The following is a 27,446-nucleotide window of genomic DNA, read 5'->3' as shown; positions in this document are numbered from 1 at the left end:
GGCCAGTGGTTAGGGATGCTGGGAGTTGTAGTCCACAGCAGCTGAAGGGCACCACTATTAGCTGTCCCTGATATAAAGGCTGATAGGTACTTAAATCCTGTTTTGCCAAGGGCCAAGATGCTGGATTTGGCAGACGTCCACAGGCAATTAGTTGTGTAATCTGAGGGCCACCACCAAGAAGCTCCTGCCACCCTGATTGATGAAGAGTTTCCCTGAGTGAAAAGTAAAGATGTTGCTCTTCCGCCACTGGAAATCAAGCAGTACCCAAATTTGAGATAACCTGGGAAACAACTTATTTGCCTCTTCCTTTAGACCAGGGATGAGGTCCTCCAGACGTCATTGTACTCCAGATCCCACCAGCCCCAGCCAGTATGGCCCAGTAGTCAAGGTTGATGGACGTTGGGAGTCTCACAACATCTGGAGCCCCCATCACTGGCTTAGATCTCTTTAGCTGAGGAGAAGCTACTGGCTTTCTTCCACCCCAAATGAGTTTCCCAATTCCATTCTCTCTCTCTCTCTGGTCTGTTCTCAGTTGGACCCTGTGCCCTGGAATACACCAAGCTGAAAACAGCCGACCACTTCTGGACAGACCCCTCGGCCGACGAACTGGTCCAACGGCATCGCATCCACGGAGCCCACGGCCGGCAAGATTCTCCGTCCAAACGACCGGCGTTAGGAGTGGGTCCTTTTTTCTCCCTGATGTGGCAGCGCAGCCTTTTCCATTCCATGGCCCTTCAGATGTTTTGAGGCTATAGCTTCCATCAGGCCCAGCCAGATGATGGGAGCTGAGGTCCAGAATATCTGGAAGGGTGTGGCAAACGTGGTTATAACCCATTTAGGCCGCATGCACACTGTATGTTTTGGGCACTTTTGAAGCACAGCTCTACCCCACGAATCCTTGGAAGTGTAGTGGGACTCCTTAGGGGCCCCCGCCCCTCAGACTGTAAATACTATAGAATCATTGAATTGTAGAGCTGGAAAGAAATGTGCATCTGTTCCATATAGGGATAAGTAATATCCAAAGGCAACATGATGACCAAGTACCACAATGTAATGTCAATATAAACACTTTATATAATCTATACAGAACACTGAACAATATGAAATATATGAAATAGGCACTCTCTGCAAAACCAAATAAACAGAAATCTTCTAAATCTCTGAAAGTCACAAAATATGCACTCTTGATGACTTTCAGAGATTTAGAAGATGGGTGGCATGCTATTATTATTATTATTATTATTATTAATTACAAAAGCATAAAACTGAACACTAAAATATCTGGACTTCTGAATACTCTTCCTTGGACAGTGAAGCCCATCAAAATCAATAGGATTTCCTTCTGAGGAATTCAGATGGCGGCCTTGCTGCGAAATGTGACGCTGTTCCTTTTTCGGAAATCTAATATGGGGCGAAGCTTTTGTTGTTTCTCCCACCCCAGAAAAGGGCACTTCTCTTTGGTGTCTTGTATCACCATTGCCCATTGAACCAGCATGGCCAGGGGGACAGGATCAGGCGATGGCTAGCAAGGGATGTTGGGACTTATAGTCCAAAAAAACAACAACTGGAGACACAAGCTTGGGAAACCCTGGGTTAGGGTAAAGCCAAGGAATAACCACAACTTAACAATGAAAACATAAATAATGTGAGGCCGCCTCTCTCAACAAAGCAGGAGGTTATTCACAGTTGCCCATTGCAGCCAACGCAACGGTATCCTTATGTGTTTTCCCCACCCCAGATACGGAAACGGCACTCCAGCGGAAGCATGTCGGAGGATCGCTTTGCTGCCTCGGCTAGAGATTACGTCGAGTCGTTGCACCAGAATTCCCGGACGCACTTGCTGTATGGAAAGAACAACGTCCTGGTTCAGCCCGTAAGTGCTTGGATCGTGTGGCGTGGGGCAGAGGAGCACATCTGCCTGGGGTGACGTTTCATATTGGTGTTAGAAAGAGGAAACCGTGCCAGGAATCCTGCTTCTGTTCCCAGCCCCCATGCAGCAAGCCCCCATACAGATCCTGCCCCCGACTTGCGTGAGCTAGAGAGAGGTATGGGGGCTTGTTCAGTAGGGCTGGGTGATTTATCTCAGCTGCTTCTTCCTCCCCTAAGGTAGAGTGAAAGAAGCAGTTGAGATACATTCCATACTGTGATATACAGTGGAACCTTGGTTCTTAAACTTAATCCATTCCAGAAGTCCATTTGACTCCCGAAACCATTCGAAAACCAAAGCGCGGTTTCCGATTGGCTGCAGGAGCTTCCTACACTCAAGCGGAAGCTGCGTCGGACGTTTGGCTTCTGATAAACGTTTGAAAACTGGAACACTTACTTCCGGGTTTTCAGCGCTCGGAAGCCAATTTGTTCATCAACTAAGACATTCAAGAACCACCGTATCAGCATATCGCGTATTTAGCTGCTGATATATCGCAATGCTGGAAACCAGATGTTGCCCAGCCCTGCTGTACCTTTAAAGCAGTATCAAACCCCTTTAAGCAGCTGGGCCTTCACCCAAATAGCTCTCCACGGGAATCTCTGGGAATTGTAGCTCTGGGAGGGGAATAGGGGCCTCCTTGCAACTCTCAGCACCCTCAACAAACTACAGTTCCCAGGATTCTCAAGGGCAGGCCATGACTGTTCAGAGTGGTATGATACTGCTTTAAATGTGCAGTGCAGATGAACCCAAGGTAAGTCACTTTTAGCCTGTTGCCTTGATAATCCCAATAATGTACTGAAGGAGAGAAAAGAGTCTGGCGAGGGGTGTATATTTATTCACCTCGTTTGCCAATATCACGATCTCTCCAGAATCTTGGCTGTTAAGTGCATCATCACAAGCCAGCTGGGGACATGTGCCGCTTCACGTCAGAATTAAAAGATATGAAGTGGACACTGACAAGGGAATTCATTTAAAGACATGAGTCACAAACAAGACAGAGAGGGTTGGAAGCATTGCGATGAGTCACCAATTCGTGCAAGTCAATGAAGGGAAGGCCAGAATGTTGGCTTCATTTACATCTAGGTACCTGGGTCAAGGAGACCCCGGCTTCGACATCACACGTCTCCTATTTTTGGTCCCCTTTCCTCTCCCTCGCTCTCTGTCTCTTTGCTGTGCTCAACAGGACATCTCGCAGCCTTACTGATCCTTCACAGCTGCCTAGAAGCTGGCTGTTCATTCGAAGTTAAGGACAAGCAACAGAGAAACATTATACCTCCCTCTCTCCTTACAATAGAATTGGTGGGACATCTATGGAAGCTGGATGTTGGGAGATTCAGGACTGATGAAATAAAGTCCTTCTTTGCACAGTCAGGGCATAGTTAAATTGCGGGACTCTCTCCCAGAGGAGGCAGCAATGACTAATGGCTTGGATGGCGTTAATAGAAGATTAGATCAATTATTGGAGGAAAATGTTCTAGTGCTATGAGAGAGGGAGCAAAAGACTTTTCTCTGCCTGCTTTCTGATGTGCAGCCCAGGGCCTCGCCTGCTCCCAGTTTCTTTCCAGTTCAAAGCCGTGCTGTTGAAAGGTTTGAGGCCCTTTGGGGATGGGATGTGCAGAAACAGTGTCCCCAGTAATAATAATACTATAATAATTTATTATCTATTCCCTGCCTATCTGACTGAGTTTCCCCAGCCACTCTGGTCGGCTCCCAACAGAATATGAAAGCACAATAGCACATCAAATGTTAAAAACTTCCCTAAACAGGGCTGCCTTCAGACGTCTTCTAAAAGTCAGATAGTTGTTTATTTCCTTGACATCTGATGGGAGGGCGATTCACAGGGCGGGCGCCACTACCAAGAAGGCCCTCTGCCTGGTTCCCTGTAACCTCACTTCTCACAGTGAGGGAACCGCCAGAAGACCCTCGGAGCTGGACCTCAGTGCCTGGGCTGACCAGCGCTCTTCTCGTTTTTGCGGTACACAGTGTTGCTCTCTTTCTCCTACATTTGTCCTAAACCGTTTCTTCTCCTTATTATTTGGCCGGCTTCCCAAACAGAAAGATGACATGGAAGCCATCCCTGGCTACCTGTCTCTCCACCAGTCGGCCGATTCCCTGACTCTGAAATGGACGCCAAACCAGCTCATGAATGGGGCGCTGGGGGACTCGGAGCTTGAGAAAAGGTAAGACGCAGTAGTGGCCCTTGCGACTGCTGGGTGTAAGAAAGAAGTCTGGCAGGCGGGGGGCTGGCTGAGAGCAGACTGTGCTTGTTTGGGGCAAGCGCCCCATTCGCTGCAATGCATCATTGGGGAACCTCAGGCCTGGGAGGGGAGTGTGCAGATGTGGTCCTCCCAGGGCTCTCTGCCCGGCTGTCACAGACTGGCTGGACACCTAGGAATGGTGAAAGGAACCAGCTGGGGAACTCCCAAGGGAAGAAGACTCAGAGCCCAGGGAGTGGTCGTAGGCTGACAGTGAGGGAGAAGAGGGAGAAGACTGGGAAGAGGAGGTGGTTTCGGAAGATGAGGGGTAACAGGGCTTAGTGAGCGGGGAGAATCGGTGGTAGAGGGAAGTCCAGAATCAGAGGCAGAAGCTGAAGCAGGAGAGCAGGGAGGTCAAGAGGCAGAGGGGAGTCTGGCTGGTGAAGAGACCCTGGTGTCTCTCCTTCCTGTTGCGACAAGCTCCCCTTCCCCCTAGTCTCCCAGAACCAGAAGAGGGCTGAAATGGGTGGCAGGCTACATGCAGGCACAGTCTCTGATTGCTTGGGGAAGGTCCTGGAGAGGAGGAGACATAAACAGGTGTGGGAGGTGGAGGCCTTTAGTCTCTGATTTTCATGGAGTAAGACTACTAGGAATGAGCTGCTTGATCTTCTGACAAATCTGGGAAGATCTTGCTTCTGCTAATAAAGAGTTAACTTCAGCTTTGAATGGTGTGATTTACTGCTGGGTCGCACTTTGACACTGGCCTTCAGATCTCTTTGCAGGCCACACCCCTCCCTGGCTCTGCTTTGTTGCTCCCTAGGCTAGGCTGTGTCTTTGAACCCTGATACTGCCTCTTTCTCACCTGGGCAGAGGGCAGAGAGGGGCATGTGCAAAACCCCTCTAGCCCCAAAGTGGGTGCTTTGTGCTGATACTAATTTTGTGTGTTGTGCGTTGCCTTGACAAAAGCTTCAATTATTAGCCAATCAATCAGACAGTAATTAAACAAGTATCTGAAGAAGTGTGCATGCACACGAAAGCTTATACCCAGAACAAGCTTAGTTGTTCTCTAAGGTGCTACTGGACAATCCTTTTTTTTTTTTTTAGTAATTAAACAAATTTATGTTGGGTTGACAGGGCCTTGAAGAAATGATCACCTCTTGTATTTCTATTTGTTTATCTTATTACATGCGTTCAGCATCTACTGGGACTATGCCTTGATTGTGCCATTTAGCCAAATCGTGTGCATCCACTGCCATCAGCAACGTAAGCATCATACGCTCTTACTCATGGGGAATCTGGGGAATCTCTGGACCATATGCACTTTCTCCGGTCAGTATGCAGATTCCCCAAGACACATGCCACCTTTTCCAATTTCTTGTTCAGCAGTGTGCAGTCTTCACTCCTCAGGCTGCTGCTGTTCCGCTGCCTAGTCTTACATGGCCCACAACACACCTTCCCATTGACTGGAGAAAATGCATATTGCCCAGAGATGTACAAAATTCAGTCACAATATGCACATCATTGAGGGTGAGAGGTGGGGTCTTGTCGTCTGGGCAGCCCAGGACCTCCATACACACTGCCCAGGCTTGCACCCCAGGGAGGTCAAACACTTATGCACATTCTCCAAGGCTTGTTGGGGATTATGCACAATGACAAGAGAATGTACAAAATTCAGTCGCAATATGCACGTTCTCCAAAGCCTGTTGGGAATTATGAATACTGACCAGGAAATGTGCTTCATGGAAAGATTATGTGCACATTCTCCCTGAGGCCTGGTAGGAATGTGCCAGGTTTCCCCCCCACATTAACCACTCTACTTAGATTCCTCTTGACTTACGTAAACAGAGCTAACATTGAGGCATATTCATTCCTGCAGCAGAGCGAGGGGGGACGCTGGTTCTGGTGAGCCAAGATGGCATCCAACGGCCCCCGCTTCACTTCCCGCCTGGCGGACACCTCCTTGCCTTCCTCTCTTGCCTTGAAAACGGCCTTCTGCCCCGTGGACAGTTGGAGCCTCCACTGTGGTCCCAGCAGGGAAAGGTAAGCCCTCTAGCCTGGCAAATAACGCCTTCCATATGGACCTGACAGGACAGTAATGGGTAACCTCCAGCCCTCGTGATGTCACTGGACTCCAGTTCCCATCAGCCACAGCAGCCAGCATGGCTGATGGAGAGGGATGATGGGAGTTGTAGTCCAGGAGCATCTGTAGAGTCTCAGGCTCCCCATCTATCAGCGGCACCTGTAGGGATCCATGCAGAGTCCCCATGAGCTGTGCGAGGTGCTTTGCAGGCCCAGCAATCGGCTCCCTGTTGGGCCTTCAAAGCTTGCTTATACCTCCATTGTTTAATTTCAAGCGGCAATTGATAGGTGGCCCAGTCCCTCACTCTGCTGTGTCCAATCAGGGTCTCTCTTCCAGTCTCGACCAACCATATGCTTCCCAGCTCTCGACGGCTATGCACCTCACCCAACCAACTAGTACTCGGTTATATTTCATGAAGGGGGAGGTTGTATTTTGGCAAGCAGCTGCTGAGAACGGCTCCACTGGAGGGTGGAGTGCTGCTGCCTGGGAGCCAGACACCCAGCTGTGCCCTTTTCCAGGATATCCAGTCCAGTCCACCACCCGCAGTTAGTCAGCATTCTGAACATTCTCGGTCCTCTTTGGACTGTTGGAGAATGCAATCGGCAAACCCCAGGATTTCCAAGCCTTCCCAGACCTTTGTGTGTTCGTGTGTGGGGGTGCCATTATGGCTGTATAACTGATGGCACGCCCCCTCTTGCACATCAGAAATTGCCGGAGCAAGATAGACCATTCCTCCTTCTCCATGAGAGGCCAAAAAGAGCCCTGCTAGATTGCACAAAAGTGCCATCTAAGCTAGAAGCCTATTCTCATAGTGGCCAGCCGAATGCTCTTCAGAAGCCCCCAATCAGGTCTTGAAGGTTATATTGCCCTCTACGATAGTTGCTGCTCCTTAGCAACTGGTACTCGCTGATAGACTGCCTCTGAACATGGAGGTTTCATCTTAGCCATTGATAAAGACACCGCCCTGCTCCATTAGCCACCTCTTCCGGCAATTGACTTCTACATCTTGCAAGGAAGTCCTCCTTTGGCCTGCCCTGGAGTTACTGCTTTGTTGGGTAACCCCTTGAGATCTAGTGTCATTAGAGAGCGATTTAGAACTCTCTACTACAGCCTCTCTGTGAGTTACATCCTGTCGGATTGCCCTGTTTTACATTGTAGGGCAAAGTTTTCCCCAAACTCCGGAAACGGAACACCCACAACAGGTCTGTGGATCTGGAAGAAATGCCAGTGGCTATGGAGACGGCTGCAGATTACGTCTTCAGGATCATTTACCCAGGCCATAGGCACGACAACAGTAAGAAACTCCTTTGTTTTGATTTTTCATTTTCCGTAGAGGACGGTAATTTCTTTGGTAGCGGCGACATTGGGGATTTCCTTGAAGTTCTTAATCCTATTTAGAACATTCGCACCGTTCCTTTTTGGCTTAAATTGCCCTCGAGGTAACGTAAAAATAGATCACACCATAAAATACAGTGCCATTAAAAAATAATAATTAATGAACTATCATCAGGGTCAGGGATGGGGAACCTGTGGCCTTCTATTTTTATATCAATTTTATTAAGAGTTTTCAACATATGATACAATAAAAACCCAATTAGTCTAAAAAAAGAGATAGAGAGACTTACCAGCAAATTGGCATTGCATTTGATTTTCCATGAGAAATTATCACGTACAGAAAATTGTGAGTTGTAGCATTCAATGCAGTCATTGGTAGCGTGCGTCTCTCTTTTTAAAAATAAAAATAAAATAAAATGGAAGGATCTACCGCAGGGAGTGAGAACCTGGAACCCTCCAGATGCAGATGGACTCCCAAAATCAACAATCCCAGCCAGCATGGTTAGTGACTAGGGATGATGGGAGTTGTAGTCCAATGATTCATCATGCCATGGATGTGTTAGCTGAGATTCCTTAATTGCAGGGGGTTGGACTAGAGGGTGTTGTGGTCCCTTCCAACTCTACAAATCTGTGATTCTGGAAGGTTGTTTGTGACATTGAGGGTGGGGGAAAGCATACAGTTGTGTGCAGTCTTCCTTGACTGGCTGAGTAGGCAAGCCAACTTTCAACAGCTTTTGGAAGCACCAACCCCAGCTGTTGCGCCGTTCATGCTTGGCTCTTAGGAATGGATGAATGGGCCTTTGGTTGGAAGGTGACCTTCCTACCAATCCATGATGTCAGAATCTTGTGTTTGCCCCCTTGTGGAGGGGAGGACCCGGTTCCCTTTGCTTCAGACATGTCCTTTCAAAGCTTGACTGGTGGATCCCAATGCCCGTTTTGTTTTTCTTATTCCTCTTTCACTATTTTCTTTGAGCAGTAACTATTAACTACCACCACTTAGCTGCCAGCCGCTCTGCCTCCGTCGACGATGACGAGGACGACGAAGACAAGCTGCACGCAATGCTATCCATGATCTGCAATCGGAACCTCACAGATCCTAAAAGGATGAAAGGTTTTTATCCTTCTCCCCCCGCAACCCCACTCCCTCTTCATCCCCACCCCCTGGCAGCTCCAGAGCAAAACATACTTTCTCACACTCACACGCAACGTGCAATGGTGCTGGCATTGCTGCAGCCTTGATGCTCATTCTTCCGGGTCAGAGGAATTGCAAGGAGGCCATCTTGGAAAAAGGGAAACCGAAGAGACCAGTGGCTCTTTTGTCCCCTGTTTCCGTTACAAACAGTCACTAACTCCTTTCTCTTCTCTGCTTATATCAGCAGTTCTCAACCTGTGGGTCCCCAGATGTTGTTGGACTACAACTCCCATCATCCCTGAGCTCTGGCCTTGCTAGCTAGGGGTGATGGGAGTTGTAGTTCAACAACATCTGGGGACCCACAAGTTGAGAAAGTCTGGCTTAGATGGTAGTCTGCGCTCAGTACTCAGGGACCTTGAACCAAAAAAGCTTGAAGACATGGCTGTCCACAGTGGGGTGGCAGTGAAGAAGGGGATAGTTGCCCCCATCCTGCTGGGCAACCCATAATCCCTACAATCCCAGTTTTCCTTTTTTAAAACAAGGTTTCTCGCATTTGTCGAACCTGAGATGACAGGCAAAATGTGTGTGTTTGTAATTTCTTTAGAGAGCAACTTGCCTGTTCCTTCCTTTTTCATTATGTTATGTTGTTGTTATGTTATGTTATGTTATGTTATGTTATGTTATGTTATGTTATGTTATGTTATGTTATGTTATGTTATGTTATGTTATGTTATGTTATGTTATGTTATGTTATTATGTTTGTAGGGTTTACTTTGCTGTCCCTCTGCCCCTCCAAATTCCTGCCCATGCCTCTAAGGTGGTGTGTGCAAAGGCCTCTTCAGGCGGACAAGGGAACTGCGGGTATAACATTGGGCCTCCTGATTGGCAGCCTATGTGAAGCCTCCAGATTGGTCAGGCCTGATATAAATACTTGGAGTCGAGCCTTTTTTGGGGGTCAAATGCCTTTTCTCGTTCCAGCATTAATCAAAGCCCAGGCTTATACTGTAGGTGGTGAAGCTGCAACCCTCCAGATGGACTCCCAACACCCATAGCAAACGAACCAAAGGCGATGGGAGTTGTATCACAGCAAGATCTGGAGGGTCGCAAGTTTCCCACCCCTGCCAAAGATGGTGGCACGCAGGTCTCCAGTTTCCACTCCAGGAAAACCATTGTTAAAGTTTGTGGGCCGTAAACCCTTTGACCCACTGAGTCTGCTGCAACGGCCGTGCAATAAATCTGAATTTATTGCCACTCCGACAACCTTCAATGGCGCCCACACGCTTCCACTCGCGCGCTGCCACTCTTCTCAGTTGCCGGATAATAGCAGAGTTCACACGCCGCGTAAAATGGCTTGTCTGTGTCGACGTGGTGTCTTCAATAACTCAGCTCGACACCAGTGCTTCTATTTTAACACTCTTTATTTAGGAGCATAACAAACAGAAAAGAAAACCTACAGAATCCAGCTGCATGTTCGCAGCTTTCTGTCTCTAACAAAAAAGAAACTACCTTGCTCACATTCTCAGACAGACTGCTCTCCAGAGAGAGCTCAGATCAAAGGGAAATGCCCGGATCGCGTGGGCAGTGCACCCAGTTAATAAGAACATTTCTGGAGTGTTAACTCTTGAGTGTCCAGAACCATAACAACCATTACCGCATGTCTGAATCTGTCCACAGTCTGGCTCCGACAACTGGTATCTGGGCGGATGCAAAACGGTGAAGAAGGCAATTGGGGCGCCAGATCAAAGCCCGAGCCTCTGTCCTCCCATCCTATTCCAACACGGATGGGGGACCATTTGTAGCCTGAGGGCCTCATTCACCTCTGGGGGCCAAATGTGCATGGTGGGCGTGGCCAGAGGTAAAGGGGGGTGGAGCGACAGGCAGTCATGCTACCTGTTATACAGTGGGCTAGTTTCTACAGATATACCCTCCTGCATGCAGGCAAGTAACAGGCATGATCAAGAGTTCAAAGACACATCCCAGCCAGGCAGAAAACACACAGGGGTGATGTGAAGTAGGGCCAGTGAAGGGTGTGGCCTGGTTTGAGTTCTCAGGGCCGAACGGAGAAGCTTGGAGGGCCACATTTCTCTCCCCCCTGCCCCACTCCCAGGACTGAGGTTTCTTTGTCCTCCTATGGCCTGGTGCTTTGTCACTCCAGCGCACTCGGTCAGCAACATTTGCTGTCTGAATGAGCAAGGGCATGGAATCATAGAATTGTAGAGTTGGAAGGGACCCTGAGGGTCATCTAGTCCAACCCCCATGTGCACCTACATGTCAATAGCTCCACACACCTACGTGCATGTGCGCAAGAGCCACGTGGCATCCAGAACACACATCCTCCATAGAGCTGATGGTGGGGCACTCCAAAACACCCGAAAAGTAGCAACATTGGCAGCCAGGACTGCCATACTTCTACCTCATTTTAAATTGGGTTATTTTTTGTTTTGTCCTGCAGGCTTTCTATAGCCACTTTGCTTATCTCTCTTTGGAGAGAGGAAAATGCGGGAAATAAATCTGATTGCAAACAAGCAAAATAAATATTTTTTTAAAGAAATTTCCCCAAAGTCAGTCTCTCTCTCTCTCATAAATAAATAAATCTATAGTATCAGGAACATGATTTATTAGGGATAAACGGAAGAAAATCCATGCACATATAAAATTAGCATGTCAGGAAGAAGACTAAGTCTCCCTGACTTCCTAGTTTTCAGTGTACGGGGAATGTTTATAGAGGAGCCCAGTGCACATTGGAAATGATGGGACAGAAGGCAAGGAGCCCAACAGTAGGTGGCGCAAGAGCCAATGACAGGCAGAGCCAACTCATGCTAGTTTTGTCTCCCTCCTCTTCCCTGCTACAAGGGAACCAAGGATGAGGAAACTGACAGGTTGTTCTGCCAACCAGTGCACATTACTTAAGCAGACGCCATAAGACCTTGAAGTCCAGAGTCTCTCCTTACCCAGCCTACCCCTGGCGCCTTGACCATTCCTCTGGACAGCATAATGACAGCACTCTTGCACCCACCTCGCTCTCCATTTTGCTTTTGAGTTCCTTGCCACCCCCTTTTGACATTTCTTGCATGCGGCTGAAAATCTGGCCATTGATCAGGAAGATTTGCGGAAACCCGATTTAAAACGAAAAGCAAAAAGCAAAAACAAAACAAAAATGAGCTCTCGTTTCTGAAGATGCTGTTCACTCTAATTCTTCACCAGTTCTGGTACCTTTCATCTGAATCCTTAGGTTCTGTGGGGTTCACCTTAAAAGGATACGGTTTCTTTTAATCAATAAAGACCTTCCAAAGCTGTCTTTTCCTTGTCTTGTGGAGGGGTGGGGGGAGAAGGGGAGGAAAAACCCAAACCACACTCCCCACCCCTTTAAGATTGGTTGGCCAAATGGATTTGGGGTGGGGGAAGTTGCCATAAATACTGGCTTGTTCAGCTCCTTCCTGAAGAATTAAGGTGAAGAGCATTTTTTATCCTCCCTGCTCGCTTTTGCTTTAATGGAGTTTGGCTTCTATAGCATGAACATAACCTCTCTCCTCTCTCTCTTTTGGATAACACTAACCACATTCTCCGTTCCAACCCATATACCTTTCTGTTAACACTTTCTGTTGCAATAATGGCTGAATCCATTAACTGCTCCAACCCCACCCTGAATTAGGCCACTTTTTGGGAACGCGAATACACACTGTGTCGGCTAGCCAAGTTGCATGTTTTGGAGTTCCTCCTCCGTTCTTATTTTCTAACCCTTTCCTGCCAAAATCTGAAAGCGCAGCTGTGGGGAGATAACCTCGCCAACCTGCCTCTTGCTTGCATGTTTTCCGTACGGCCGCCTGGTTTGGGCCCAAGCCATTTGCCTTAATGGACATCATGGATGAGCTGACAGCCAGTCGTTTATGAAAGGCATCATCCGGTTTAAAAAGAGGGAGGGAAATAAAGGGGTGGCGGTTCCCCAGCCTGGTGCCCTCCAGATGACACAGACTACAACTCCCATCGTCCCCGACTACGAGCCATCTGACTGCGGGTGATGGGAGTTGTAGTCCAACACATCTGGAAGGGCACCATGCTGACTGTGCCTTACGGAATCAGAGTCACAATGTTTTCTTTTTCTTTTTCTAGCTATATTTGCCCCAAATGGAGCAAAACAGAAGCAGGGAGAAATCAAAGTGTTGCGACTTGTTGGTGTTGGTTTGGGGGGGGGGGTATCGGAGGGGAAGCACACTGCAAATCTTTGCAGCGTACTTCTCCTCTTCCCTCCCCGTCAAATCTCAGCCCAAAGGACGCATCATCTGCTCCGCGGCTTCATATCACGCTAAATATTTCTCCCTCTCCCCCGCCTCCCCTCCATTTCTCTCTTTTGCCTAGATATCGGCGACATGTCAGAGATGCAGGGGTTTGGGGCCAGCTTGTTGTCGTGGCAACTGGACCCGTGCAGCCAGGGGTCCTCCTGCCTCTCGTGCTCCACCAGCAGCTCCCCTTACGACGTTCCCAGCTGCTGCACCTGCATCCACGACAGGTGAAATGAATTGCTCAGGTGTTGACCTTGCTTTTGGGGGGCTCTCTGTGTTAGTGCAAATATCAAAGAATAGTTGGCGTTTCAGTTTGCATACTGCTTTGGAAAGTGCAGATTTTACAGATCTGTGCTTTAAGTGCCTACTGAAATCAATCTCTCCTCCATCCCTCATTGCCAGCATGCACGGTTTGGCGGCAATCGCATGATTGACAAGGGTTAAATCACAAAACTGTTGAGAACACGGAAAAGCAAAATTAACATAATCAGCATTGTCTCTGTGCTTTCTTTTCAACCTCACTGTTTACAACACACACACCTCCAATGATAAACTCAGAAGCTGCACCATGCATCTGATGAACCAGACTGTAATCTACAAAAGCTTGTGCCAGGCACCCCCAAACTCAGCCCTCCAGATGTTTTGGGACTACAATTCCCATCATCCCTGACCACTGGTCCTGTTAGCTAGGGATGATGGGAGTTGTAGTCCCAAAACATCTGGAGGGCCGAGTTTGGGGGTGCCTGGCTTATTCCATAATAAATAGGTTCATCTTTAAGGTTCCACAAGACTCTTAAGTCTGTTGCAGCAAAAAACAACAGGGTTTCCCCTCTGTAAATTCTTCTAGGTCAGTGTTTGCCATCTGCATTTTTTTTCTTTTTTCTGTTTCTAATAATTTTTTTTTCAAAAAAAAAATGAATACAGAAATCACACGCACCATGCGAACTCTAAATGATAGTACAAATATTAACAAGAATATCATATAATGCAACATAAACCTTTTGATATTCCTGTGACACCTTAATACAAAACCTTTAACAGTGCAGCTATATATTTTCAAAGATACGATGAGATATATATTGAATAGCCATCTATTTTCTTTAAATAAATGTATGAATCATCTCTAAAATCTCCGTATCGAACATTTAAACGTTTGCTTATAACGTACATTTCTCTGTGTATAAATTCATTTCATTTACAGCAGCCACCTGCAATCTGACCTTTAAGATTTAAAGCCATCTGCAATTTCTGTGAACACTTCCATTTATCATTTCATTTCATTTTCAAAAAAGGATTATTTTATGGAATCTGCCAATCCAGAAAATTAATCTGAAGGCAAAATTAACCTGAAGGCACCATTCTGTTATTTATTTACTTATGGTGATTACACCCTCTCCCTTTAGTAAAAAAAAAAAGTTCCCAGAGCAGTTTAAAATACAGTGGTACCTCGGGTTAAGAACTTAATTCGTTCCAGAGGTCCGTTCTTAACCTGGAACTGTTCTTAAACTGAGGTACCACTTTAGCTAATGGGGCCTCCCGCTGCCGCGCGATTTCCGTTCTCATCCTTAAGCAAAGTTCTTAACCCGAGGTACTATTTCTGGGTTAGCGGAAACTGTAACCTGAAGCGTATTTAACCAGAAGTGTCTGTAACCCGAGGTACCACTGTATCCATTATTAGGACCATCTCTGCACTCAGGCTTACAATCTAAAAAAACCTGACACACAAGTCTATTGAAATGTTGTCAATCCCAGGGACGGAGGAAGGGGGGTGCGGTGGGTGCAGGCCGCCCCGGGTGTTACCACTGGACTTTGCTAGCTGGACTTCAGGCTAAGAGACAGCAACAAGCCCGTCTCTTCTCGTCAGGTTGTTGAGAAGTTTCTTCTAAAAATAAATTTTAACATGTGCATTTGTCAGTTTAAAGCCTTTGGATATTCCTTTCAACAGGACCCCTCTAAAAATGTTATGCCAAAGCATGAAGAAACAGATTATTTCCAGAGCCTTCTATGGATGTAAGTAAAGCCCATGTTTGCAAGTGGGGGTGGGGGTGGTGTAAGTCCGCTGTCCCAATTGAGATGTATCGTGTTTTGCCTGGAAATAAGTCTTCCGATGTTTGAAAGAGACCTCTTTCTCTCTCAGAGCTACGATTCCTAGAGGACCCCAGGGATCGATGGTTAAACTGCTCTGGGAATTGCAGCCCTGTGAGGGAAATGGGTACCAATGGAAAGTTCTCTCCTGGAGCGAATAACATGCTGGAACATAGGGTGATATTCAGGGGTGATATTTAGGGGAGCAGATAGCGCTGTGGTCTAAACCACTGAGCCTCCTGGGCTTGCCGATCAGAAGGCCGGCATTTTGAATCCACATGATGGGGTGAGCTCCCATTCCTCTGTCTCAGCTTCTACAAACCTAGCAGTTCGAAAGCATACCAGTGCAAGTAGATAAATAGGTACCGCTGTGGCGGGAAGGTAAACAACATTTCCGTGTGCTCTAGTTTCCGTCACGGTGTCCCGTTGGGCCAGAAGTGGTTTAGTCATGCTGGCCACATGACCCAGAAAGCTGTTTGTGGACAAACGCCAGCTCCCTCAGCCTGAAAGCAAGATGAGCGCCGCACCCCATAGTTGCCTTTGACTGGACTTAACCATCCAGGCATCCTTTACTTTTACCTTTGCCTTTTTATTCAGTGGTACTGCAATGCATAGGGAAGGGCCTTAAAAGCCCTTCCCCTCTTAAATCAGCAACAATGGGATATCAGCTCTGCCCAAGGCATGACAGATAACAGCAACAGCTGGGGGAAAGACATCTTACAGGACCAGGAAGAAACACCACGGACAGAATAATTGCCACACGCAGGAAGAACAAGGATTTAGTTTTGAGTTCCTCACTTGTACTTGTAGAAATCATTTAATGTGTTCACACGAATAGAAGTTTATTAATATTGCAGTTGTTGTATGAGGGATTATGATGATGACTGGATTGTAATTGAAATTAATAAGATTTTGGAATGCAGAAATAAAGAAAATCATCAAACCATCTAATCCAGCATTTGCGGGGGGGGCACTTTATCTAAATTATATAATTCAGTATTTGAACGATTGGTATTAATAATTGTGTTATATATTGGTATTGTTAAAATGAGGCTATTATTGGACTGTAATTGAAAACTAATAAAATTATTATCAAAGAGGGGGTTTAAAAGCCCTTCCTCTTCCCCATGTACTGTTGTTCCCCATGTACTGGGTGGGGAAGGAGTTACAATCCTCCCCCTGGTTCACTGTGGTCCTTAACCGGCATCTGGGGAAAGGATCAAAACCCTCCCCCTTTTCTGTGCCCTCCTGTGTCCCTTAACGTGCATGGGGAAAGAGTTGCAACCCTCCCCTTACAGCACACTGTGGTCCTTACCTGAATGGGGAAAGGGTTACAATTCTCCCCCTCTTCATTCTCTGTGGTCCATACCTGCATGTCGAAAAGGTTAACCCTGTATGGCGCCCTACTTTCCTTAACCTACACTGGGGGGAAAGGGTTAAAACCCTCACCACCACCCCCATACACCAGTGCCTGCCCTTTTAAAGAACTTTCTAAAAAGCGTGTGAAGCACTCATTCAACTTTAAAGTGGCATGTCGTTCAGTTCTCTGCTAACCATCTTTTTCTCTCTCCTCCCCCTCGAACTCAGGGCTCGCCTACTGCCGACACCTGTCCACCGTCCGGACGCACCTGTCTGCCCTGGTAAGCCACACCATCATCCCTCCGGACAAACCCACAAGTGCCACGGGGGGCCTGACGAAAGAGGTCTGGAGCAAATATCAGAAGGACAAGAAGGTAGGAGGCTTCCCTCTGCACTGATCGATTTTATAGAAATGCTCTGCTGCTTGATATAGTAAGAATCTCAAGCATGCGCACACAGAAACACACCATATGTAGTGCACATGCGCACAAATAGCTTTTCCCTCTTTCCATTCTGTCCATCTATCTATAAAATCAGGTGTGGGGAGACTTTAACTCTAGGGCCACTTTCCCTTGCAGACAGTTTGGAAGTGGCCAACGACCACCGGCTTATTGATCTATTTCGTAAAATTCATACAAACTCAGTTGTAAACAACAACAACCCAAAAAGCTTCAAAGTGGCTTAGACAGCTTAAAAAGGAAGTAGATAAATCCACAGAGGAGGGCTCTGATGACGAGTCCCACCCTTGACAGCTGAAATCGAACTTCCATGCGCCATGGCAGTGTACCTCTGAGCACCAGTTGCCGGGGAAGAAGATGTCGACGGCATGAGAGGCCTGTTGCTTTTGCGCCCTGCTCTCGGGCTCTGGCTGGCCACCAAAGGAAATGGCAGTGGGCGGATTTTGTTGCCGTCTGGCCTGGCAGGGCTCCCCTGGTCTTAGCAGGAAGATTCTGGCCCATGGCGTCTGTCGCCTGAGTAGAAATGCTCACAGGCCGCCCTGATGTATGGAGTTGGTACTCAAATCCTGCGGCAGATTCTCTGAAATCAATTTGCTTAAATAGCCGTGAGCCCATTGAAGATGCACTTGATGATAACAGGCCATTAAGAAACCATTATGAGATGCAATCAGGTTAAGTGTCGATGGGTCCCCCCCTTTTTTTTATTACGTTGCTGAATCAGATTAAGGCCTATCTTCTCTTGTATATTGTTTTCTATCAGTTGCCTCATGATGCTCCCAAGGAAGGCAGGAAAATGATAGCCCCAGACAGCCAGGAGTGGAAGAGAGCCTCCACCGAAGAGCCTTTTAGTCACTGACCCAGCAGGTCCTCCAGAAATCCTCTAGAGCAGTGTTTCCCAAAGTTGGGAGTCCAGCTCTTGTTGGACTACAACTCCCATCATCCTTAGCTAGCCGGTCAGGAATGATGGGAATTGTAGTTCAGCTGGAGACCCAAGTTTGGGAAACACTGCTTTAGAGTAAGGATGAAACTTGACACACTAGGCCTCACCATTCTGTTCGGAGCTGCCCAGAGTAGCTGGGGAAACCCAGCCAGATGGGCAAGGTATAAATACAGTGGTACCTTGGGTTAAGAACTTAATTTGTTCTGGAGGTCCGTTCTTAACCTGAAACTGTTCTTAACCTGAGGTACCACTTTAGCTAATGGGGCCTCCCACTGCCGCTGTGCTGCCGGAGCACGATTTCTGTTCTCATCCTGAAGCAAAGTTCTTAACCCGAGGTACTATTTCTGGGTTAGCGGACTCTGTAACCTGAAGCGTCTGTAACCCGAGGTATCACCGTAATAAATTAATATTATTAATACTAGCCACACACACCCTTCTGGGTTTTTTTTCTGGGCCCACTGCTCAAATTAGGACCCACCCCCCAAATTCTTCACATTTTTTCTTAGGCCTTCCCATCTCTAAACCATGCCCACCTGCCTCACACATCAAGCCAGGTGTGCGGCAGGTGGAGAGGTGGGAGGTGGCTGTGATCCCTGCAATGCAGGGGGTTGAACTAGATGACTCTGAGTGTCCCAGCTCCACAGTTCTACGATTCTAAAGTCGAATTCAGCACACACATTTGCTGATGACGCAGGGAGTTTGTTCCTGCTCTGTGCAGGATTTCAGCATTCAGTTTGGGGTCACTGCATTGTTTTTTTTCTGCAGCTATGTTTCTTTGAAACTCACGTTTATACAGTGTTAGATGCTGGCAAATTTTTGGAAGAAAATTTTTGGTTGTATAAGTATGATAATGAGTTACAGGTAGGTAGCTGTGTTGGTCTGCCATAGTCGAAAGAAAATAAAAAAAATCCTTCCAGTAGCACCTTAGAGACCATTGGTCTCCAAGGTGCTACTGGAAGGATTTTTTATTTTATTTTGTTATGATAATGAGGAAAGAGTTAAAAATTTCCAGAAGCTAGCATTAGCTTAAATTATATACCTAATATATGGGGTTTGGCAATCGGGCAAGTTAAATGGATTCTCTGTGCACTTACATCTGCAAAAAGATTGATATTGATACATTGGAAAGAGGAAAACGTGGCCTCTTTCAGTGAATGGATGGAAGATGTGACAACTTTTGCCAGCCCATTAACAGATCGCTTTCAGACAAAAGATTATGTGTGGGAAAATGTAATGATATTTGGAAAGTACAGTATTTATTGTGACCCAGGAATCAATGTATATTTGAGGGAAACAGTAAGTTCATCCATTTACGTATATGTTATAGAGTAATTTTAATTATATTTTACTGTCATGTTGTTTTAAAAGGTTTTATGTATTCTTTTTCTTTCTTTTTCTACTTTAACTCATTGTAATAGTCTTCATAATAATAATAATAAAACAAATCTCTCTCCCTCCTTTCTTTGGCTCAGAATTACAAGGAGTTGGAGCTCCTCCGGCGAGTTTACTATGGTGGGGTCCAGCACGACATTCGGAAGGAGGTGTGGCCGTTCTTGCTGGGACACTACAAGTTTGGCATGACCAAGAAGGAGATGGGTCGGGTGAGTACTTCAGGTTATATTTAGATGCTTGATAACTGACCTGGTCTTTTTGGGGGTGTGGGGAAAGGAGTGTTCCTTGAAGATGCTGTTAAGACAGGGAGGTTCAACGGCAAAGTGTCTCCATTGCGCTCTCAGTTCCACCCTGGGCATTTTGAATTACAAAGGGTTGCAGAAGAACTTTTGCCAGCAATCCCATGCTGTGTGCACCAACAGAAAAGGCAAACCTTGGTTTCCCTGGGGAGGCTTGGTCCTAGATGCAGGTTCACCAGATAAGGCAGTGTGGTTCTCAAACTATATTGGTGCCCCATTCCCTTGGTTCTATAAACACATCCCTATCCTATTAAAAACTAAGATCATGGCCACTGGTCCCATCACCTCCTGGCAAATAGAAGGAAGAAGAAATGGAGGCAGTGAGAGATTTTACTTTCTTGGGTTCCATGATCACTTCAGATGGTGACATGGTCAGGAAATTAAAAGACGCCTGCTTCTTGGGAGAAAAGCAATGACAAACCTAGACAGCATCTTAAAAAGCAGAGACATCACCTTGCCAACAAAGGTCCGTATAGTTAAAGCTATGGTTTTCCCAGTAGTGATGTATGGAAGTGAGAGCTGGACCATAAAGAAGGCTGATCGCCGAAGAATTGATGCTTTTGAATTATGGTGCTGGAGGAGACTCTTGAGAGTCCCATGAACTGCAAGAAGATCAAACCTCTCCATTCTTAAGGAAATCAGCCCTGAGTGCTCACTGGAAGGACAGATCGTGAAGCTGAGGCTCCAATACTTTGGCCACCTCATGAGAAGAGAAGACTCCCTGGAAAAGACCCTGATGTTGGGAAAGATTGAGGGCACAAGGAGAAGGGGGCGACAGAAGACAAGATGATTGGACAGTGTTCTCGAAGCTGCCAGCATGAGTCTGACCAAACCGCGGGAGGCAGTGGAAGACAGGAGTGCCTGGCGTGCTCTGGTCCATGGGGTCACGAATAGTCGGACACGACTAAACGACTAAACAACAACAACAATCCTATTAAAAGCATTATTCAGAATTCCATTCTTCACAACCCACTAAGGAAGATAACGATGCAATAAAATACAAAACGCTGACAATTAGCTGGACATTTATTCAAAATCCATTTGAAACCTATTTAAATTAATTAATTCAACAAGATGGATGACCTCGATCCAGCAATAACAGCTTTTCAAAGCCCTGAGAGTCATTTACGCCCACTGCCCCCTTACCACTTAGGCAACCCCTTGGGTAATACCCCCCAAGGGATGGGAACCACTGAGATACAAAAGGGGTTAGAATCATACAGTTTGAAGGGACCCCAAGGGTCATCTAGCCCAACCCCAAAGGCTGTAGCCCTTCAGCCCCACCCTTCTTTCTTTTTTTTTATCCCCCAATCTTTCAGAGAAGCAGCACCTACACTTTGGAACTCCCTGACTATTGACATCAGGCAGGTAACCTGGCTGTACGGTTTTTGGCAAGTCTCCTTCCTCCTAATTTGTCCTGCCCCTGCCTTTCTTGGCACATCACTTTGGCGCTAATGCTAGCCGGGTGTGGAGTTCATTGTGGCTTCTTGCTGGCTCAGTCTCAGAGCCCTGCACAGAGAACGCCCCAGGTTCATCTCACAGCACCTCTAAGTTGGGCAGAGAAACCTTCTGCTTCCAGTCTGAAGGGTTACAGTCCAGGAACAAGACTGTACCCTGAAGAGACCAGGCCTATCAAAGCCGCCTCGTTGTGTATTAGGGTATGTCGTTTTAGGGAGCAAAACCTATAGGTAAAGGTAAAGGGACTCCTGACAATTAGGTCCAGTCATGACCGACTCTGGGGTTGCAGCACTCATCTCGCTTTATTGGCCGAGGGAGCCGGCGTACAGCTTCTGGGTCATGTGGCCAGCATGACTAAGCCGCTTCTGGCGAACCAGAGCAGCGCACGGAAACGCCGTTTACCTTCCCGACAGAGTGCTACCTATTTATCTACTTGCACTTGAGGTGATTTTGAACTGCTAGGTTGGCAGGAGCAGGGACTGAGCAACAGGAGCTCACCCCGTTGCGGGGATTTGAACCGCCAACCTTCTGATCAGCAAGTCCTAGGCTCTGGTTTAACCCACAGTGCCACCCGCTTCAGTGAGGAGTCTTAAAATTAGGTTTTTGGGTGTGGGGAATTCAAACCTGGCATTATTTTTGTGATGGGATAACATTTAGCTTGGTAAATCTGTGTTTGATTAGAAAACCACATAAACAACAGGAGAACTGTGTTATTTTTCGGCATCAAAACCTTTACCCCCCCCCCCGGAGGTAACGTAGAAATTGTTTTTCCTGAGGGTACACCAGACTACTAAGGTGGGTTTGGTGATTTCTTGCTGGTTACCTCCCCCCAAGAGATAAGGTAGAGGATTTGCTTCTGAGCAGCACCCATAAAAATAGCAAAAAGTGTGGGTCGCTGTGCAGACCCAGCTTGTGCTTATATTTATCTCCAGGGTTGCGATTTAAAACATGAATTGTTTAAAATATAAAAAGCACGTGAACTGCTCCTGAAAACCAAATAATGTTAATTGTACCTTCTGAAAATGTCAGGTAATGCTCGCAGCAACAACAATAACAACAACATACAAGTGGAAGTGCAATGTGTATGCAACCCTCCAGCATCTCCCTACGGTGAACCAAAATGTAATTATTCCCTAGGCGGGAGTGACAAACGATGGTTATAATCGACAATAGATGTGCAACAGGAAGAATCTACCCAGAGCTCACTGGCGGAGGTTAAGATGCTAATGACAAATGAATGATCATCTGCCGAGTCCTGAAGTTTCTCATTTCTGTCCCAGGAGAGAAATGGGAACAGCTGCAGGCTGCAAGGTCAGCGTGACCTTGGGGTTTTTGGCCAGAAACAAGTGTGCAGATAAAGTCTGGAGGAGGAGGACAATTTGCCTCTTTTCCCCAGCCTGCTAGCCCCCTCCTCAAAGTCTTTTTCTTGCAGCTAAGATAAGATTAGTGGCAAGTCAAAGAGTGATTCTTAGGTAGGGTTCTGAAAGCTTTCATTTGGCTATGTTGCCCAACCCTGGGCCCCCTTCTCTCCCACCAGAACCTCGGGTGCGCATGGACAAGACGAGTTTATAATTCAGGGGCGTTTCGGGCTCAAAACTCCCATCAGCGTGGCCAATTGGTCCATGAGGCAGCAAAATCCTGTGGGTCGGCGCCTGACCTGCCACTGCCACCACAGAAGTGAGGGAAAGTGCCGGCAGTGGCGTTCAATGAGATTCTGCTGGAAGCTGCCACTGTGCGACTCAGGGCTGAGGTAGCAGGAGGCAGCATGTTCCTGTTTTGCCTCAGGCGGCGAAATGGGACGGGCTGCCCTGTTATAGTCCAGCCATCTCTGGAAGGCCACAGGCTTCCCATCTCTGACTTGGGAGAAAAAGCTAAGAATTGCTGCAGGAGAGGCGTGCAAGCCTCCCCCAGTCACTTTTGGGAGAGCTGAGGCCGCAGTGGTGATGGAAACAGTGGATCCTGGACTAGAGTGAAGACTTCAGAAGATTTGAAAGGCACCTGAGGAGAAGTTAAGACTTCATTTAAAGCCCTCTGAGAAAGCTTGTGAGTTAATTTCAATGGTGTTAACAATGGTACTTGGCTTAAGGTTGTTGTCTAGGGCAGGAGTGGAGAACCTGTGGCTCTCCAGAGGTTGCTGGACTACAACTCCCATCATCCCTCAATACTGGCCAGGCAGGCTGGGACTGATGGGAGTTGTAGTCCAGCATCGTCTGAAGAGCCTCAGCTTTCCCTGTTGTGAAAACCTTTCAGAACCCCCCCCTTTTTTTGTAATGTGCACAGTATATATTTTTAATTTGTTCTGTCTTGTTTTCTACGTGGATACTATTTCTTGTTTCCTTCTTTTTGTGTGTGTCTTATCTCACTCTATGCACTTGTACTTTTGATTTTTTTTAAAATAAAGAATATATATATATATTTAAATGCAAACCTGCAGAGGTTTCCCAAGGCCTTTCCAGAGATGACTTCCTGACAGCCTTTCCCCCCCTTCCTTTCTGAAGGTTGACGAGGAAATTGCGCTCAGGTATCAGAAAGTGATGGCCGAGTGGAAAGCCTGCGAGGTGATTGTGAAGCTTCGGGAGAAGGAGTCTCAAACAGCCACCAAATTCTCCTCTGGCAGCAGCATAGACAGCCACGTCCAGCGGTTGATCCACAGGGACTCCACCATCAGCAACGATGTAAGGCGATGTGCCTTGTTCTACCATACCTCTTTGCTGTGACATAATGCAGAGAGCCTTGCTGGGTCAGACCAAAGGTCCATAAATCTAGACCAGGGGTCAGCAACTAGAGGCCTGAGAGCCCCAGTTGGCCTGAGGCCTAATTTCATTTGGCCATTGCTCTAGTTTCATGCAGGTGCAAAAGAAGGGAATGAGAATGGGGAGAAAGAGGTGGCACAGAGAGGGAGAGGGAACAGGGTACCCTGCCCATCATTGGCTCTGCCTCATCTAGGCCCATCCACAGCCTGCTTGCAGCCTCTCCCCCAGCAGATTGATTTGATTTTGATTTGATTTATTATATTTCTGTGCCGCTTTTCATCCAAGTTCTAGTCACCACACCATGGCAGTTTTAAGGTCCAAAATAGTTTACTGCTGCGGAAGATAAGACTTCAGCAATATCAGTTCTGGACGTTGATTTATACATAAAGCTTGTAGCCTTTGCAGATACAGATATATACAAGTAGAAAGCGTTTCTGTTGCTCCAGCAGTTCCAAAACGTAAGACAGGCTCTGACTCATGGACTGACAAATGAGCTGACATGCCTTAATCACTTATCTAGATGGTACTGGGCCATTGCCATAGTGACTGGCTTGGCTGACCTTGGACCTCTGGCCTTATCTCATACATGGGGTGTTTTGTGCCCATGAAATAAATTCACCCCTTCCTCCATGTCCGGTTCTTCCAACTGTATCAGCTGGTGCATCAGACCTTCACCTTCCTGCTGTGTTCGTTTAATCCTTCCTTCCTTTCATGATAAACATCTTGCCCTTCAGGTGTTTATATCCGTCGATGAAATGGACTCGGTAGAGCGAGACCTGAAGGTTCAGGAAGACCCATCTTTGACCGGGGGCTGCAGCGATGCGCCAACAGTCATTGTGGCTGTGGAGCAGCAGCAGTCGGTAGAATTTGACTCCCCCGACTCCGGGCTCCCGTCCTCCCGGAATTACTCCGTCACGTCGGGCATCCTGTCCAGCATTGATGACGGGCAGAGTGTCTGCTTTGAGGACGGCGCTGAGGAGGAAGCTGGCTCCGATCCACAGAGGCAAGATTCTGACCAGGACCCTCAAGCCAAGGGCTCGGAACCTCAGGACTTAGTAACTGAAGAACAGCTCTGTTCCCAGATGGACTGTAAGGAACCTGCAGAGGAGGCCATATCTGTGTGTTCTGCGTCTTATACGGTAGGTAAGAGGGACCCCGTAGAAATGGGCAACCGGTGGGCCTTCAAATGTTGCCGGACTACAACTCCCATCATCCCTGACCATTGGCCTTGCTGGCTCAGGCTGATGGGGTTTGGAGTCCCAACAGCATCTAGAGAGAGCCACAGCTTCACTCTTCCATCCTACTCTCTTGGACAGCCCCGAATACTGCATTTTGGTGATCCAAAAAGTCTGAACCCTTTAGGTCTGTTTCATTGGGCCCTGCCATCTCCTGCCCTCTCTTTCCCCCCCGAACTTAAAACAATGCCCTCTTTTTTGGCAGGGCATATTGCAAAGTTAAACAAAGCTGAACATATTTTAACAAAGTTAAAAATCAACAAAACTTTCGAAAAGAAATATAAGCATCTCAATCTTGAGTCTGGATAGACAGTCCTCAACGGAGGAATTCTCAGCAGGCATCTAAAGCAATATAGTGTTGCTTAGAGGAATGACTCTGTAAGTTCTGCAGGTTGAGGAGTATGTGCCCATAACTGGGGTGCTGTTGCAGAGAAGGCCCTGCGCCCAGTGGCCTCAATAAGCGAGGGTGCCTGAAGCAGGGCCTCCGCTGAAGAGCTCAGCAAATGGGTGTTTTTATGGGAGAAAAGGATCCAGTTGATTTGCTGCCTCCTCAAAGGGTTGCTCTTGCACTTGAACACAGAATGAAATAAGCCATGTTCCTGATGTAAATGAAGGACTAGGATACATTAGATGAGTCAACCTTTTTGTACCTACCGCCCAGTAATGCATCTTTCTTGATGGTAAAATTTCCTTACCGCCCACCAGTGCTTGATGGAAGGAGGATTCAGCTTGTGCCGTAGAACCCCCAACTGCCCACCTAGAATCCTGAAACGCCCACTAGTGGGCGATAGGGACCAGATTGACAACCCCTGCATTAGCTCAAAGTTGGGGAACCTTAGACCTGGTCCAGGGGGACCTCCATAGGCTATGTTTTGACAGATCTGCATCAATCACACTGAATTGCAGAATTGAGTAGGTCCCACACAGAATTCCCAAAGGAATTCTAAGATACTAGTCCTCATGTTGGCTGTAGAGAAAGAATGAAATGCAATGGAAAATGCATTTGAACCTCTTGGGTTTTTTTGGGTGGTGGCGGTTAAAAGCCTTTTTTTGCTCTCTTCCCCCCATTACAGAAGGCAATTAATAAATCAATGATGATTAGAATAAATAAAAATTAGTAGTGGTGTGTGTGTGTGTGTGTGTGTGTGTGTGTGTGTGTGTGTGTGTTTAAAACACACGCCACTTTCCAAAATTTCAGATTGCAACAGAGAAGTCGTGTTTTATTCAGCAACACCTCTGTGACGTGTGCTTGTATCTTCTAGATAGAAATGTTGGACACTGTTGCCTTAAACCTGCACAGAATCGATAAAGACGTACAGAGGTGTGATCGGAATTATTGGTATTTCACCGCTGAGAACCTGGAGAAACTACGGAACATTATGTGCAGGTCAGTGGATCCGGGAGGCTCCCAGGCGCGGAGTCTGGGATTCAGCAGGGGTGGAGCCTGACAGTTTGAGGGCGGAGCCTGTTGGAGCAAGGGGCGGAGCTTGGGAGAGCTACAGAAGCGAATAACGATAATATGGTTCGAGAACCCGGTTAGGAGAATAAGAATTCAAATTTTCAGGAGGATGTTCCAAGCTCAGAGAAGCTTCTTGAGATCCTTCCTCCAGATCCTAGTTTGTTTTGGCTGAACCAAGCTGCATTTTGCAAATTTGCCCTTTAACCGGAAGCATTTCATTTAAGAGACGTTTCAGGCGTATGACTCCATTTCTCTTCCCTCTGTTGCAGTTACGTTTGGGAACATTTAGACGTTGGCTACGTCCAAGGAATGTGTGACCTCCTGGCTCCACTCATGGTTATACTCGACAAAGGTTAGAAGTCTTCATGGTATCTGTGCAGCCCCATATAAAAATATATATTCATTTATATCACAGTTGCACGTTCATGCTAATCCATAGTTTACCTTAGCTTACAATTTATCAGGGGTGGATGCAGAATCTTCCTGGATTTACTAGAAGTTACTAGAATATTCTCGTGCTTTCTGGACAGCTGTTGTTATTCATAGAGTCCTGTAAGAACTCAAGGTCAGTACTTAGAGACAGAGATATAAACCTGCCACTGAGCGCTGCCTGAATTGTTCATCGTCTTCTTTTTCTCTCTCTCTTTTGGTTTCTGTATATACCATGTGTTTTTGCTTCTGCAAAAGCGAGGTTTTTGCCTTGTTGGGGATTCCAGCAAGTTTCTGTATGCTTTTAAAAACCTCAGTAAACTTTTACTGAAGAACTCTGCCTGTGTGTTTTACTCCTTTGTACTCTACACAAAGGTGAACTTCCATTACTCTGCTGATTTTGGCCCATGCCCTGCAGTTGCCCAGTTATGGAGACACCAGTTGGCTGGACTTGGCCCCTGGCCCTGACACAATTTTATTCTAAATACAACTGATTGATGGACTTTTTTTGCGTGAGAGAGAAAATGAACTTGTAATATCTGGAATTGAAGTTTGAAGAAATATTGGTATACAGAAGGCAGCATGGTTGGATGTTGTTAATGAGTGAATACTATATTTAGCTGCAGGACA

The 27,446-nt window shown here is 46.9% G+C and overlaps 1 protein-coding gene across 14 annotated transcripts in view; it reads left to right on the top strand.

Annotated features, from left to right (window-relative positions):
• SGSM2 (small G protein signaling modulator 2) overlaps positions 1 to 27,446 on the top strand; it is an 80,685-nt gene that overhangs the window by 45,674 nt on the left and 7,565 nt on the right. For 7 of the 14 annotated variants that reach the window (XM_083479535.1, XM_083479543.1, XM_083479547.1 and 4 more), the window contains 15 exons: positions 533 to 678; positions 1,739 to 1,873; positions 3,983 to 4,107; positions 5,318 to 5,385; positions 5,999 to 6,162; positions 7,361 to 7,496; positions 8,514 to 8,648; positions 13,026 to 13,176; positions 14,895 to 14,959; positions 16,622 to 16,767; positions 19,264 to 19,392; positions 23,439 to 23,615; positions 24,428 to 24,832; positions 26,191 to 26,315; positions 26,657 to 26,739. In XM_083479535.1, the coding sequence (XP_083335661.1) occupies positions 533 to 678; positions 1,739 to 1,873; positions 3,983 to 4,107; positions 5,318 to 5,385; positions 5,999 to 6,162; positions 7,361 to 7,496; positions 8,514 to 8,648; positions 13,026 to 13,176; positions 14,895 to 14,959; positions 16,622 to 16,767; positions 19,264 to 19,392; positions 23,439 to 23,615; positions 24,428 to 24,832; positions 26,191 to 26,315; positions 26,657 to 26,739 (2,190 nt within the window). The remainder of the gene's footprint in view (positions 1 to 532; positions 679 to 1,738; positions 1,874 to 3,982; positions 4,108 to 5,317; positions 5,386 to 5,998; positions 6,163 to 7,360; positions 7,497 to 8,513; positions 8,649 to 13,025; positions 13,177 to 14,894; positions 14,960 to 16,621; positions 16,768 to 19,263; positions 19,393 to 23,438; positions 23,616 to 24,427; positions 24,833 to 26,190; positions 26,316 to 26,656; positions 26,740 to 27,446) is intronic. The other 7 variants (XM_083479538.1, XM_083479539.1, XM_083479537.1 and 4 more) reach the window with 2 other exon arrangements.

Source organism: Podarcis liolepis (genome assembly GCF_965112155.1).
Source record: "Podarcis liolepis genome assembly, chromosome: 16".
NCBI classification, from domain to species: Eukaryota; Metazoa; Chordata; class Lepidosauria; order Squamata; family Lacertidae; genus Podarcis; species Podarcis liolepis.
Note: the sequence above shows the minus strand (reverse complement) of the source record. Positions and strands in the feature narration are given on the sequence as shown.